Here is a 16,466-nt window from a genome sequence, read left to right as displayed (position 1 = left end):
CGGTTATAAACTTTCAGCAACACTCTTGTCAAAAAATTGTTCTTATGTCATCCAGGTAGTCCACTTCATCTCGAAAATAACATTGCTTGCATCAGGCACAACCACCAATCCACTGGAATTTTTTCAGGACAATGCACTCTTGAATATCTTGTATTTAAGCCAATGCATGTTATTGTCTTTCTACTATCTATTCTTCTAGGGCAACATTCTTTTCCAATATTACAATGATTAGTAGGTGAATAGATTCCTTAGAATTCGGCGTTTCATGTAGCTACTGTGGACGAAATTGTGATATCTCATCGTGCTCTGCTCATGCTGTAATATCCAATATGGAGCGAGTCTCTGTCGCCTAAGAATGAGATATGCCCACCCCTTTTGTTCTTAAGAGATGTTTGGTTTCTAGGGACTAATGTTTAGTCCCTTCATTTTATTCCTTTTTAGTATATAAATTGCTAAATATAGAAACTAAAATAAAGTTTTAGTTTCTATATTTAGCAATTTTGGAACAAAAATGGAATAAAATGTAGGGACTAAACATTAGTCTCTAGAAACCAAACACTCCCTTAATATAAGATATACAAGAAATTGTAGCCATGCCTGACGTGCAGCAAGGGCCGTGACTCCATGGCCTAGGTGTGTCGTGTCGTCGAGGATATTCGATTCGGAACATCACTGCCAACATCACCTCCATCGTCGGCTGCCTCAGGTGGGTCCTTAATTTCACTTGTACTAAGTTAGAATCACCTAATTTTGCAATGCCAACATTAAATAGTTAGTAGGAAAGAAATCTATTTTCAACTTCACCAATTATACTGGATATAACTTAGCTTGTTGTCTACATGCTTCGTTTTGATGCAATTTTGGTTGTATGGAAAATTAGGTATTAACGATTGACTTCTGAGATATAATGATGGTAGTTGTGATTTTATAAACTGTGTTGTTGCGAAAATTGTCGAGCATTGTGCCCGTATGCATTTTCTGTGCATTGCTTCTGGATGGAAGCAACTTGTTGTATGAAATGCCTATTCATGGAGAAAATGCGTAACGAATATATGCTACAGAATTATCATAGCTATAACTACGGTGTTGTCAAACCAGAATAAGATTAATTATACGTGATATGCGGAAAAATTCAGTCGGTGAAAGTTATTTACTTCCGTCGTACGTCCAGCCGGTGAAAGTTAGCTAAATTCAGTCGGCTATAGGCTTCCGATAAGAATTAGCTCTTTGTTTGTACTTTCGGATAAATTCAAATGCCACTTGTTTTAAACCCACAGTAATAATGATCTGATTGTTTGTTTGGTCGCGGATAAGCTAGAGGCAGGCCGGCCGGCCGGATGCGTAAATCGTACTCAAACACGCACAATAGCCGCGGCCGGCCGGAAGTGCGCGGCAGACGCCGTATACGTGTGCGTCCTGGCGGAAGTTGGTAGAGAGGCCATTACACATAATTACTGCTCCCGATGATTACTACGAGCTCTCTGCAAATCTTGACCATCATCATCTCAAAAAAGCTAGCCAGCGGGTAATGCAGAGTTAAGCTGAATCCGTCGTACTGCCACCTTTTTGGTCTTTACGGATTATCAGTGCACGTACAACATGGTTTTTACTACCAGCTGTTAGTAGTATTACAGTACCATTTAATTAGTTATCACTATCAGAAGAGCACCGGTGTAATCCGCTCCCTGCCTGCCATATACTGGCTGCTGCCGGAGACGGCAGGGGCGTTGGAGGCTAAGGGCTGTTCACAGGTATAGTACGTACGTACCGTACGTCGGCCGGCTTCACGTATATCGTCATATGGACCACGCATGCATGCCTGGTCCATGCCTTCATGTGCTATATATATCTCACCTATACGTACAGCGTACTGCGTGCATTCCATCCCTGCGACAGCAGCGTACGTGTGTTGGTATTGTCAGTATCATTGCCGGTTCTAACCGCGCGCCAGGGTCATTGCATAACGGAAATGAAGGAGACGGAAAAATAAAAGAAGCAAGGTGACGCTCGCTCGCTCTCTGCCTGCCGTAATCAAGAGATTTGATACGGTTTTATTTTCCCATTCCTATTTTTTTAAAAAAAACTAAAAATGAATGGCGCAGATATTAAGTATTCATTTCGGTATCCTATTAGTTGTCGTTTAGAACATCGACACGGTTTTAAAAAATATAACTTTGACAAATATTTTTTAAAACAAAAATAAACTTTTACTTCATTTATACTCTTATAAAAATATAAACATTAGGTTTCAATACTAAATAATAAAACAGTTATTTATAGTCTAAATTTTATAAGTTCGATTTAAAACTTGTCCAAAATGACAACTAGTAGTACACTCACCGGAGGGAGTAGAAATTAAAGATAGCATAGCGCTGTATAGGAAAAAAAAAGGTTAGGGCTAGTTTGGAAACCACATTTACCTATCGGATTTTCGTTTTCCAAGGGAAATTATTTCATTTTCTCTTGGGAAAATAGAAATCCCTTAAAAATAGAGTTTCTAAACTAGCCCTTACGTTTATATATGGTTTAAAATTGTTGGCTTCGCAAAATCATGAGCATGGGATCGGGCGTTGTGTCACTCATGAGTCATGACTTCAATTCGGATGGGAAAACGATCAAGTTTGATCTAAAGCTTTGACATTCAAATTTCACATATTCATGCAATCAATGCATTTAAAAAACACCACATAAATGATATTTAAATGTTTATCCACATATAAACTACAGCTCTATAAACACACGGTGTACGTTTAGAAATTAAAGTACGCAATATCATAGATGATACTTTAATTTCTAAATGTGTATCCACATAAATGATACTTTACTTTCTAAATGATCTTTATATTATTGCATCGGAGTATGTGTGTTTAGAGAGCTTTAAATGTTTATCCATATAAATGTTGTTGCATATTTTTGCACTAAACCCGACGCCGTTTGGTCGGCCAGCAGCTTGCAAAAAGCAGCCAGTCAAGCTCATCTATAATATAATTGCAGCTACAGCCAGCAACCAGAAGGACAGCGAAACGCCTAACTCTAAACCCGGTAAGTGCAAAAAGAAAAACCATAAGAGATGTATCTTGACAAAGGACGTCTCTATCATTATTCTTTAAGTCTCGATATGACTCCACCCATACAATTCACATCAATGTGAGTCATATTTTGAGGGGTTCCAGTAAATAAGATAAAAGATTTATGGCCTATTTTGGAACTTTGTTTCTCAAAACCATAGTTTTTAATAGCATGGTTTAATGTATGCTATGACATAACTATTGTATATTTTACATCAGTTTAATCCAATACATGTTTGGAGACATAGTATTTTAGGTGTAGTGTAGAAGAAGAGAAGATTGTAGCTGCATGAAAGCAAAAAACTTTCGTATTGGCAAAGTTTTGTTGACCCACCATGGTATCAGCAAAACCATGGTATAAAATACAATTCTTGTATGTGCTTCCAAACATTTAGTCTAAAATACCATGGTATGCACAAATACCACAATATTGTCTTGGAACTACAAAAATACCGTGTTCCCAAATAAGCCCTTAATTACATTGGTTGTATAGAGATTCTTAGATGTATCTACTATCTATTGTCTTGAGAACCAAAACATAAGCCCTCTTTGGAAAACTTTAGCTCCAGAAAAATTGGTGGAGTTAGTAGAGCATGTAACTAGATGCTTGAGAAAATCGTGGAGCTAGAACTGTAAACCTTTAAAATACATTTAGATAAGTCATTTTATTTATTATTTAGATTAAAAATACTCCACACTGGAGCTAGAACCTGGAGCTATCCCAAACACCATTATAACATCTAGCTTGTACATGCCCTTATATCATGGAACAAAACTAAAAATTGGTTACAGTGCCTTATATCATAGGATGGACACAGTACTTTTATATCCATTGTTCCAAGGGAGCCTTAATTAAACTAGAAAAAATAGCACCCTATCGGGCGCTGTAGCGGACTAAAATATATTGTAAGAAAGGTAACTTATATGTTGGCAGTTATAATAAGGAGGGTCATATCACTGGAGTAGTGCCACATGTTATTGGAACTGATCTGAAAAAATGCACAAAAATTGGAACTGATGTTGTGTACTTTTGAACAAATCTCAAGTCTAGATAGCAACTTCCATAAAGGTGATATATTCATGTTTAGAGATGCCCAAAAAGAAATCTAACACTGCACATTAGTACATTACTATTTCACTGCAAGTCTAATGCTTCCCCGATGCATTATCTAGGTACACTTATATATTATAGGAAAATAAGAAAAATGTAGACTGAAAAAGCATAGAGAAACCCTTAGAAAAGCATATTAGAGGATGTTTTACATGGATAAACCTAAGTGGTGTTTTATTTCAAAACTGCTGGACCTTATGTATCATTTGTGAATGCGAGCATGTAGATTCTACTGATCAAGTTTGACACATGTTGGCAAATCTGATTATCTAAAAAATGGGATACAACCCGATGTATTTATAGATGACAGAAGTTGTATACTGAAAATGAAGTCCAAAGGTTTTAAAACTCATCGTATTCTCCTTTTCCATTTAAAAATCATCAGGCGAACACCCATCTTAATATCAAAGTTACAGAATTAGTTATGAACTTCTATTTAGACATAATTTCCTAGGAAAAAACCAATACTATCAATGTTAATGCACTGAAAAAATAAAGAGAGAAAATTTGGGGGCAAACTATAGTTCATATTTGTACCCCAACAGATGACTGAATTCCATGAAGCACTCATGGCTTCAGTGCGATTTCTGAAATTTGAAAAGATACTTATTGGTTTTGCTTCATCTCAGAGGAAACAACTTCACAACTTGGTGCAGGAAAAGGTAATTTACAGTCTGTAACCAGCAATAAGCAATGATTCAGTTTAAATCAGTTTGAGATATTAAATAAAATTCATAAGCCCAGATTGATAAATGGACATGATTAAATGAAACAGAGAGAGCAAATACAGAAATAATTACCTTGAGAACTAAGAGATCATTATCCAAGTTAGCTCCCAAGTCACGGTGGTACTCCCATCTACATAAACCTGCATAACAAAGCTTCCTGAGCATGTAACACGGTAACACCACATCGCAGGAATTGTGTGGAGCAGAAACCACCTTGTAGATTAGGATCTTGAGTAGCCCAAGCGCGCCAGCTAGGCTGCAATCGGTCCAGTACATGAGGAAGAGGAAGAAGTGGGAGTCGGGGTTGTACATCTAGAGGCATCCCGTCGTAGTCCCTCGAGAAATCCGCTGCCCTGTGGAGTTTTTTGAGCGAGCAGTCAGCACGAGGGCCAATCCGCTAGTGTCAGGGAGCAGGTGTGCTCGTCTGCTCGACCATCGAGCGTCGGTGCCCACCGCTCAATCATGCACGCGGCATGAGCATGAAACGAGTCACAGGACTTGACATCAGAACTCAATCAAATCGCTGTTGTAACATACCCACCCACTGGAGCAACTTATTTTGCCCCGGTTTGGGCCAGGAATCGGGCGGAGCCATTCCTTAGGCGGTATGGGGCGATGTGTAGATCAAATTGCGGTAGGCAGCAGCTGCTGCAAGCGTGAAATCGAGGCGGCTGCGACGAAAACGAGGGAGCAAAGGCACTCACAGGGTGTTGGCATGTTGGATGTCGGCCTCGAGCACCTTGAGCGAGTCCTTGAACGACTTGCGCATATGGAGGAGACGACCATCTCCTTCTCTTCCTCCTCCTCGCTGTGGCATCCAGCTTTCGTGTGGCTCCTCGTGCCCACAACCACCCACGCTTGAGTCTCCATCTATCGCCAAAACCACACCCACACCATGGAACCCAGCTGACGAGGACATCATTATGAGTACGACTACACCAGCAGCACCTCAACATCAAGCGCCACTTCCTTCATTAGCTGGGTCAATCACTCGGGCCCGTGCCAGAGATCTTAACTCCGTCATTGTACTAAAGAATGAGGGCCCAGAAGAATAGACGACCAGCCCAACTGTGGCCCATAGTGGACGACCTAGGGTTGGCCGCCCCTAGGGGCTGCGCCCCCTCTCTATTTAAACAGGAGCTGCGCCTCCTTTGTTCTTCGAGTTTTGTTTTACGTTAGCTTTAGCTACTCTCGAACACGCGCAAATCTGCGCTGTCTTCGTGTATTCAGAACTCCACCCTCGAGTAATAGATTAGATTGCTCGCATCTTTTTCTTGTTCGTTCTTCGATTGCGTACAGGAAACGATCTTCGTGATCAGGCCGATCTCGCATCAGCAAGGTCGGTAACCACAGGGAGTTGGTTCAGCGATTGCATTGGCGCCTCGGGCTTGCTCGTCGTAGTCGGATCGCAAGGGTCATCTTCCGCCAAATCGGAATTATCTCTACTCGCCGAAAGATCGGGCACCTCAGCTACATCACCAGCCGAAGCCTCGCTCCGTTCCCCTTCACCACTGCTTGCCTCGCCTCCCTGCTTCCCCCACCTTTGCTTCTTGTTTGCTCCCTGTCCTCTGTCTGTATTGTACGAGGAGGAAGGCGACGGGGTGGGGAGCGAGAGCGACCCACCTACGCACGGCCATGGAGGCGAGCCCGGAGGAGGGCAGCGCTTGCGGCTGCGTCGAGGGAAGAACAGGGTGGAGACGAGCAGAGGGATGGTGGCAGTGAAGAGATCGAAGTGGGCGACTGGGCGTCGTGTTCGTGTGGCCGCCGTCGAGGGCAAGGCTAGAAAGTTCGCGTCTGTGTGGAAAAGTTCGTGTCCGTACTCGTGATCGGCGCCGAAGCTGTGAAACGCGGGGAGAGCTAAAAGGGAGTCAGGTTTTAATAAAGAAGATTCAGATAAGAAAATACGCCAATAAGAAAATACACCATCCCTCCTATGCCCGCCGGCGACGGGCGCGGCCACCGATGCCTAGCCCGCCGAAGGACCGCCCCTCCGGCCGCGTCGGCCGCCTCCTCACCGCGCTCCGCCCCTCCCGCGCCGGGCCCCTCCCCGTCCAGACCGGCTTCCCCACCTCTCTCGCCGACCTCGTCGTCAAGAACCATGGCCGCCTCAAGAAGCAGCCCTCCCCGTCCTCCAAGCGCGGGAGGCGCGCCGCCGCCGCCGCGACTTCTCCTTCGCCGTCCCCATGCAGTCCCACCACCTCACCGTCACCGTCCCCACCGTCCGCCTCTCCGCCTCCCCCGGTGGCCGCTGCCGCAGTCTCGCCGTCGGATCGGCCGCGGCCCGACCTTCCGCCGGCCCAGTCCCCTCGCCGCGACAGCGGCCTCGGCCTGGGCTTCCTCGCGGTCAGCGGCAAAACATGTATGAATATGTGTGTCGTACTTGCGAACACATCGAAGAAGCTAATGTCCCTCCTGCAAGAACTCGACGACGCATTGCCTATCCAGGAGTCCAAGACGCGGACAGGGAAAAGAGGAGAGGATAGAAACCAATGGAGGCGAGCGTGCGAAAGACGTGCACCTCGAGGAGGCGGTCTTGGGGTCCGTCGTAGATGAGCAGGATGACGCGCGCGCCGGCAACCTCGACGATGTAGGAGGTCGTGGTGGTGTTGTGATCCTGTCGCCCGCGCCATTCGCCAGGTGCGAGACGATGTCAGGGCGTCCACAAGAATCGGACGGCACCTCCGCCCAAGTCGCCACCGCGGGGGTTGGAGGAGGAGGAATCACTGTCGTTTAGGGTTTGGGATTTTTAGAGAGAGGGTGCGAAAGGAGGAGAATGGAGATAGCGGTGGCCGCGTGAGAAAGAGTGCAAAAAACGAGAAGCCGTAAGCAGTTCGCTCATGTCGTTGGGTCCCACCACGTGAGGCAGAGAAGAGAATCAGACGCGGTGTGCGTCGATGACGCGCGAGGCCGGAGCAAGGAATCTAACGCGCATCGGCTCGCGATAGGAAAATAACCCATGAAGCGCGGAGAGGCGTCCAAAAGGGGTCAGGTTTTAAGAACTTAGATAGGATACAAGATCTTGGGAGCAATATTCCATATATACCATCTGAAGTTATACTCATGTTTTGTGTGCTACTGATTCCACATGTTATATATAAAAAAAAAATTGTATACTACTCAATGGCACACAAGAAATAAGTATAGATTTCGATAGCACATAGGCAAATTTTCCCAAGATCTTTGGGGTCTATTGGTCTATTGGGTGGTTCGTTGGTCCCGGCTCTTGGAATAGCACATACTAGGGACCAGGCGTATCATTCTCTCTGCTTTATTAATTCCTTTTCAAGATTCGAGAGGACCAATAGTTTGGATTCCTGTCATGCCGGCGTTCTATTAGGTCATTCTTAGTGTAAGTGTCATTGCACGGTTTTAAAAAGTGACACGTCAACTTTTGTTTATAAAACCGTGTATTCTGAGTTTCATCCGTATGCAACTCCCTCTCCTCCCATGAAACTATTTTCACCTCTCATTATAAATATCTTCAAAAGCGACACATCAACTTTTGTGATGAAACCGTGTATCCGGATGCAACCCCTCTCCTCCCATAAAACTCTTTTCATCTCTCTCATTATAAATATCTTTAAAAGTGACACATCAGCTTTTGTCTATGAAACCGTGTATTCTGAGTTTCATCTAGATGAAACCTCTCTCATCCCATAAAACTCTCGTCATCTCTCTCGCTATAAATATCGTGTCATGTTAACAAATATAGCGACATATTATCTTATTTAATAGAATGAAACTATGACACAACTCTCATTAGTAATTGTCTTATCGAAACCTATCTTTTCAAGATTCTAGACGGCATATGGTGTCGGTTTTTCCTTACTGGCGGCGCTCCATTGTCCAAGCCTCGAGGGTGGGCAGTTAACTGGGCTCAGAATGAGCTTATTTCGGGTTACTACTGGACTCCCGGCCGCATCCCCAAGGCCCACCATTGCCTCGTTGTTTCGATCCAACGGTCAGTCCAGTACTCCAGCTCCAGAAGGATAAAAGTGGTAATCCGAACTGTTAGAACAAATTTAATATTTTAAAATAGATATATATATAAAATTTGATATTTATCTTTTCTTATGTTATCAAGCACATTAGTACAAATATGAATAAAATATTATATAAGTTGTTTTATGTATTATTTGCTCCTTACAACACAAAAAGTTGAAAAAATTACCGAATTTGTTTCCGAATCCATACCGAAGTTTATATCTATTATTTGAGAAAATGTAGGATGAATTTGAGGTTTACCTTTTATGAATCTTAACAAGTTGAATGTTAAAAATAAGAATACAAATTTGTATTGTATATTCTATATCCTATTTATTCGCAATCAAAGAAAAAACTGATTACCGAATAAATACCGTTTCCGACCGTTTTTATCCCTCCAACCTCCAGCTCCCGGCCTCCCGTACCATGGAACCTTGCAGAGTTGCAGATCGAGAAAAGCGCGAATCAGCTCAACTTACCTCGCGAGCTAGCTCGATCTAATAATAATTTGTTATACATAAAATTTTAATTAGTATATATTATCAATACTAAATAGACGATTAGTGTATCTTTTTTTTAAGATTACTGTAAAAAATTACATATTTTCTATATTATATTAATAATATATTTATTTTACTAATCTAGAATATGTTACTTCAATTATTTTGGAGAACGGTTTCGGTCAGATTCGTCAGAGGAGCGAGGCAAGGTAGACTCGGCTCATTACTTGACCTATCCGCACCAAACCGACCTCTTTTCCTCCCCTACTCGTCACCATCCACAAGGTTCGAAAGGCATGGTACCGATACCGAGGCATCGTGTTAGCAAGATCAATACAGACAGTCAGACACTGCATGCCTGCACCACTTTAGTCTTTTCAGCATATACATTATTTGATCACCAAAGTCCCGTGCTGTGGACAGGAAAGGCCTAGCTGTCATGCAAAGGCAAACGATTCACAGACGGAAGGGGTGGCTACGATCGAACGGGACTCAAACTCCAAATTTTGGTCCTTATTAAAAGAGAAGGGTGTTTTAAGAAAACAGATTAAAGGCCGGTTCGGGTTCTAGAGAGCAGTCACTCGGCACGGATTTTTAGATAGATTGCTTACCTAATTTAGGGTGTTTAGGGCGTGTTTGTGACCCCGTGTCTGGCCAGCTCGGCCCGTTCAACTGATCCAGGCTGAGACTAGCTTGTCTCGGCTACTGCAACTCACTTTATTTGTGCACTTGTACCATATGAGTCTGGCTCAGACGAGCTGGTGTTTATCACCCAATATACAGTCGAGCTAGAAGACTCAAACTAGCTAAACACGGTATCCTTGCGCCTTGAGCAGCCAGGCTCCCAAGAAACGGATCCTAACCTCGTTTTTGTGGAGCCAGGCTGAGAGACTAAATTTGCATACGTACAGCCAGACTTCCGAGCAAGTCACGCGACACAAACACGGGAGCTACAGCTCGGGAGCGCAGCCAGACTGCCGAACCATGACGACAAACACGCCCTTACTCCCTTAGTTTTAGGGACTTATTATTAATACTAGTAACTGATGCGCGCCCCGCGCGCGTAGAAAACATTTGTAATATAAGTAACAACTATATTTTTCAGATATACTATTCATATATATTGTAGATTGTATATGTACATTGTATATACAAACTTATATAATGTGCTGAGGCGGAAGGAGCGCTTTAATTGCTAAATGCTAACCTTCTAGATCAAGATGCTGATATCACATTGGGAGCCTGCGTAGTTTGAGATGTTGAGAATGCTAGTCGCGATAGCCATCTTGGTGTTTATCTGAATAAAACCAGAGCACAACATCTAGCACCCTGTGGCCTGGTACGCATTATTCTATTTCTGCAAAATAGATAACAACAAAGCGATGCAACAGTCATTGAGTTGACACTTCAATGGTAGAATGTGGACTAATCAAGTACTGAAATGCATAACTTGTGAGATTTACAGTCAAGTATGTGAACAACCTAGTGGTGTTGTGGCCAGGGCTAAACTGATGCACCAAATATGACATAAATGTTAGACAGTCAAGTTCTAGACGACTGTAAAAATGGTCATCATTTGTTTGACATAAGTATCTATGAGCAGGCTGAACTCATAAACTCAGCTTTACAATACCTATCAACCAGCCTCTATACTGTTGACATCCTCCTTAAATGAACCCCCAAAGATCCAGAGCTAGGACAAGCCAAATTTGTTAGCCTGCTGAATCTTGGGCTCCCAAACATTAATGCTGGATTTTGCACCATATTATTTATCGCCCTCGGCGTACGCTATGGCATGCTGCATCAAGTAATGGCAATAGTTCAGTAATCACAACATATCAATGTAGCTACCGAGCTCTTCAATTTCAGCAAAACAAACCATGTGGACATACTTGGTGACCATCCTCACAAAACATATTAAAACAAACAAACACTAGGTTCGGAGCAGTATGTCACTTCCTGCCATACCGCTTAATGGAGCTGCTCGAAGCAAGTCATCCTTCTTATTTCTTATGATTGGGATCGTACCCTTCGAACACGTGCTATTTAGATGCCACATCTAGAGCATTGGCTTCTCACCGGCGCTGTTTGAGCTTACACTGATTTTGAAATCATCGTATAGACCTTTAAGATGGTAGCTGGCCTAAACTGAAAAGATAGAGGTTTGGTGAGAGTTAAAATGGTGGGTGCACACATAAACCAATGATAAGCTTGTTTTGATTCCTGACGAAGAGTTGAGGACTGATTGGCTCATCTGTATTGTGTGGTTCTTGAGGAGAGAATGATTAAAGTTTAAAGGCTGGCTGGTAGGAGATACACACGTAGTCGATGATGTCTTCATCTGGGGCTCTAGAGAGTAAGAGACTTCTGCTAGTGTCAAATGGAAAAAGGAACAGTTCTCGCCGAAAACAGTACTCATGTGAACTTCTTTTGATTTTTTTTGTGTCTACTTCATTCAAAAGGAAACTTCAGGATTGCAAATCTTGATAAGAAATGCAGGAGAAAAAAATCAAATATGTAACAATAAGCTAACATTGTGGAACTCAGCACCTAGTTTGCGCTCATAAATTTGCTGAAACTGCACCTGGGAACAAAAATTTTCAGAAAGGCAAGGCTTTGCCCCTTTTCACTCGGAGAGTATCAGTTTGCAAGAGGCAACCTGTACCCAAGCAAGACCCATTCATATTTTCTATTTTTACTATAGTTTGCTTGAATTTGCAATATCTACCTTCAAAAGGAGATAACTTTTGAGATAATTCTCTAAAGCGATAGCAAAAAAAAGCAGCGAGGACATGCCCAAAGAATTAGATAAATGGACTACTACTTAGTTCGTAAAAAAGTAGCTATGGACCCAACATTGTTTCATATTTTCATCTAAGGGACATAAAGCTAGAAATACAAAATTGAGTGCATTGCTAAAGAATATAAGGAAGCAAGGAGTATGAGTTTGGAAATAATACTTTTCTTTTGGGGGCTGCAACCTATAATAAGAGTTTAGCATTCTTTCAAAATAATCAATCAACATACGAAATTGAAAAGGTAATAATGAGATTTGTGATATTTATTTTGAGGTAGAATGGGGATAATGAAAAGCAATGTGTGCATGTATCGAAATACATATGCATCGATAGCAGCGGAGTTTCAAATGAATGATCTTAAGGAAAGCATGTGTGCTATCTTTAGATATTGGAAAAAGCCTATTTAAGCCCCTTCATACAGATGAAAAAGAAATTTTGTACATGCTAAAAAAGCTAACATTGCAATTCCCCTCTTCTATTTGGTATTCAACTAAGCCATAAGTGCTCAATCTGCCAGCCAAATGTTCTGAGGTAAATAAACCTATCAGGAAAACAGAGGATAAAAGCAAGACTGCAAGAGTGCCATGAAAACCCTTACCTTTCTAATAATGATCCATGATCAATTGTCGCATTATTAAAATCTAGAATTTTTCCATTAACACACGGAGTGTGCTGCCATGAAGAACATCACATGGGCCTCTTCATTGCTAGTTGATAGAGTTGTCAGCCACCTTTATATGTTTGGAATATCACTGATGGTGAGGTCCCTTAATTTTAGAAATGCTGTGAGCAGCAAGAACTTCTCCAACAGCCTTGCGTTTTTCTGTGTACATGTTTATGCAGGTGGGTGGGTTAAGGGGCTGAGAAGCTTGTGCAATTTGGAGAGTGTAAAGTCCAGTTTCATCTGTATTAAAATGGTTTACAGTGCACTATGTGTTCTTTGATTCTGACGATGTGAAGTTGTTGGAGGCTTGGATCATCATATTGCTACTATAAAAATGATGGTTGAAAAGTAAGTGTATTGACTACCTTTTGCTCTTTTTACAGAGACACATCTATGGATTGAAGGGAAGGAACATTGACGTTAAGAACAAATCTGAATTCATAATCCTAATGAAGTAGACAGAGATGAAGACCAATGAGCCCGTAGTCAGCACAGGACGCACATGCACTGATGCACATAAAAAGTATTTTGTCTACAAGGATTGAGTATGTTTACAATGCAGATTAATATGATCGCTCAATAAATGAAGCCATCAAAATTACAAAGTGTGCTAGCCATTCCTTTCTTAACAATCCTTATTAAGAAGGAATATAATATAATGTAATCATCTCTCTAACATTAGTGTGTATAGGAAAAAGAGAGAACTCAGTTGAGCCTGTTGCCACTACTGCCAATAGAAGGGTGTTTCAATTTTAGATGAAAAACAATAGATACATACAAGGAATCGCTACTTGTATCGATTGAGGACACGATAAATCACTTCGGCAAACATTTGCCATGGTATATGCACTGTGTTTAATTATTTTTTCTGTATTAAATTATGTCACCTATTGAAGGCAATACTTTTTATTATGTAATCGTTTTTATTATCTTGTTAATTTTATTCTCAAACAGATTTGGTGCGATCTTTCTTATTATTCAGTCATTTTTTTCTATTTTGTTTGCTTTATTTTAAAACAGATTTGGAGCAATCTTTTTATTGTCAAGCTATCTTCAACAACCTTCGCATCCTAACTCTTATCTCACTTCATATTTTCTATAAACAGTGAACTCTATATACAGCTGCGCCGAAGATAGCCTCAGCACCACCTCTTATCCTTAATTGGGCCAACTCCTATCACGGTGTCACCTCACCAAGCGCCGGAGCGTCAGGTCGGGTGTGTCATGTGTGCGCGTCGCAGGCTCGCAGCGCTTGCAAATGCAAAGGATGTGGCTGTTCCGTGCGGTTTGAATCTTTAGCTAATTTTAATAGCTAATTATTAGTTCTAGTGCATTCAAACATTAATCTAAAAGTGAATGAATGAACAAACGATTGGCTAAGTGAATGAATGAAAAACTGAATGATCGAATCAATGACTGAGTAAATAAACCAACGAACGAATGACTGAATTAGTGCCTAATAGGGTGTTTGGTTTGAGGAATGAGCTAGTCCATCATCTTCTCACTCCCCACTATTTTTGTTTGGTTTGTGGAATAGAATGAGTTGATCCATCACCACCCCATTCCTCATAGTTAGTTAGTTAGTACTAAAATGAGGAATGAGGTCATCCCATCAAATTTGAGGAATGAACCCATGATGCACCACCTCAATTTAGATGTAGTGATTCCTTAAACCAAACACACCCTAAATAGCTGATTGAATGAACGACTGAGTGAATGTCTGAATAACTGACGAATGAATGACTAAGGTGTTCCACCCGAACATCGAGAACATCTGCCTGCAGTGGAGATGGGTCCCCAAGGCGCGTCTGCTCCCAACCCGGACGACCCAAGTGAGCTTCTCTTCACTGCGCCTGGAGAGTTTGTAGCTTAGCTAGCTGGTTAGGATACTCAGCTCCTGTCACCAGGACACCACGGACAGACGTGTGCAGCAACAGTCAAGTAACCGAACTCTTCTTTGTTTATCCTTAAAGGAATAAACTTCCAAGTCTCAATCAAAACCTACATAATTCTCATTCACATGGAAAGTTCAACCGGAGGTCACCAACTACAGCAAGATGCTAAACTTACCCTGACATTCCAACTCGGCACTACAAATCTGCAATTTCATCTGAAGGCAACCCTAGTTTCCGATATACCTATATTTCGCCCAAGAGGTTGTTGACTACATGGCAGTGGAAATGGTAACTATGCACCGAAGTCGCGCACAACAACCTTGATGTGGTGTCAATTCCAATCAGAGGCAATGCCGGATCGGATTCCCCAAGCAGCCCCAGCCCACTCCCACCAAGCTCCTTCTTCCCTTAATCAACGGGCGGTCGCATCCGATCGGGGATCCAGGCAGCCATGCCTTGTTGGCCACACAGATCCCACCTCTCCAGTCTCCACTCGAATTCGCCCGACGAGCACACAAACACATCATATGCAAACTCGGGAGAAATGACGGACAGAGATACAGAGGCCACCCAGTGCCACGCCAACGGCCACCGCCTCCATTGGTCGCTGTGGTGCTCTGCTGCTGCGGGGGGATGGGGGGAGGCACGCGGCGACCAGTCGGACTACGGCTCGATATCTGAGCGATCCGGAGGTGAGGTGTAAAGAACAGGAGAGAGAGGGCCGCGCAGGCGGTGCTACCTGGTGGCGGAAATGCGGGCAGGACGCACCAGTAGATGAGCAGCAGATACATCTAGGCGCCGAGTGACGACTCCACGGACCGGCCGCCGCGGTTCTCCGGCGCCGAGGAGGCCACTGGCGCGTTGGTAAGCACCCAGGGGTTGTCTTCCTCCTCCGAGTCCGCGGCGCGCAAGGTGAGGGAGGAGGACAGCGAGTACTACCGGAGAAGTCGGCGCCGCCGCCACCGTCACTGTGTCTACCGTAAACCTTAGCAATGGGAAACCGGAATGGGATGGAGCGGATGGGGTGGAGGAGGGAGCGCGATTACCTGGAACTCTGGAGCGCCGCTAGAGAGTACCGATGAACTCTGGAGCGCCGGTGGAGAGTACCGATGGCCGAGAACGCAGACGAGCGGAGGAAGACGAGGTTTTTGGGGGGAGAGAGCGCGAGACTGGAGACGTTGGGATGGAGGAGAGAGCGTGAGACTTGGAGACGCTGGTACGGGGAGAGACCTAGAACTATCTACAAACGACAGACAGGGAGAACGCTGCCACCACTGGATAACGATCGAACGGCAAATAAAATTTTTGACGACGTGGACGCACGGGAGATCCGGATTCCTTCCTGCTTTAAAGTAAAAGAAATATCAATTGTATTCCATTTTAGTATCTAAATTGATAAATACCGAAACTAAAACACCGTATTTAGTAATTTAGGAAAACTAAACTAAACTAAAATAAAATAAATAGACTAAACCAAACACCCTATTTATATAGTCTTTAATCAGTTAGAACAAATTTCTTCCGATACAAACGAACAGGCTAGAGGGATGGGCGTGCACATGCGCTGACATGCTTAGCCACATCCACGTGCCCGACCCGACGGCATGTACGCTTTGCATAATTGCATTGGCAAATGGCAAAAGCCCACGATAATTTCGGCACGCACGCAACGTGCCGAGCTACTGTCGAATAGACCGTGCATAATGGGAGCGCCGATC

General features: G+C 43.1%; 1 protein-coding gene across 24 annotated transcripts; it reads right to left on the bottom strand.

Moving 5' to 3' along the window:
* Positions 1-3,779: 3,779 nt before the first annotated feature.
* Positions 3,780-16,003, bottom strand: LOC100280007 (uncharacterized). 24 transcript variants are annotated; one of them, XR_004855459.1, is made up of 9 exons: positions 15,795-15,965; positions 15,488-15,722; positions 11,360-11,539; positions 11,025-11,189; positions 10,599-10,748; positions 5,121-5,260; positions 4,980-5,047; positions 4,717-4,853; positions 3,780-4,057 (listed from the first exon to the last, which is right to left on the bottom strand). XR_004855459.1 is itself a non-coding variant. In XM_020546656.1 (7 exons), the coding sequence occupies exons 4-7, from the start codon at positions 5,722-5,724 to the stop codon at positions 3,989-3,991; spliced, it is 390 nt and encodes a 129-aa protein (XP_020402245.1). In that variant the 5' UTR covers positions 5,725-5,813; positions 10,599-10,748; positions 15,488-15,722; positions 15,795-15,965; the 3' UTR covers positions 3,780-3,988. The 24 variants fall into 24 exon arrangements, 6 of the variants coding, with proteins under 6 accessions (XP_020402245.1, XP_020402246.1, XP_008664542.1 ...); XR_560842.2 differs by lacking the exon at positions 3,780-4,057 and adding an exon at positions 9,255-9,324 and having other exon boundaries at positions 4,520-4,853; XR_004855464.1 differs by lacking the exon at positions 4,717-4,853.
* Positions 16,004-16,466: the final 463 nt, after the last annotated feature.

Source organism: Zea mays, chromosome 1 (assembly GCF_902167145.1).
Source record: "Zea mays cultivar B73 chromosome 1, Zm-B73-REFERENCE-NAM-5.0, whole genome shotgun sequence".
Classification (NCBI taxonomy): Eukaryota; Viridiplantae; Streptophyta; class Magnoliopsida; order Poales; family Poaceae; genus Zea; species Zea mays.
The sequence above is the reverse complement of the archived record's forward strand: the minus strand, read 5'-3'. Positions and strand labels throughout refer to the sequence as shown.

Bases quoted from the DNA above. Each gene is read 5' to 3' on its own strand.
- LOC100280007 (XM_020546656.1), bottom strand. From the start codon at position 5,724: ATGCCACAGCGAGGAGGAGGAAGAGAAGGAGATGGTCGTCTCCTCCAT. The intron at 5,048-5,120 runs GTGGTTTCTGCT...TTTGTTATGCAG, and splicing joins TCAAGATCCTAATCTACAAG to GTTTATGTAGATGGGAGTAC. The intron at 4,058-4,979 runs GTAATTATTTCT...GCATTTTTTCAG, and splicing joins ATGATCTCTTAGTTCTCAAG to ATCAGTTCCAATAACATGTG.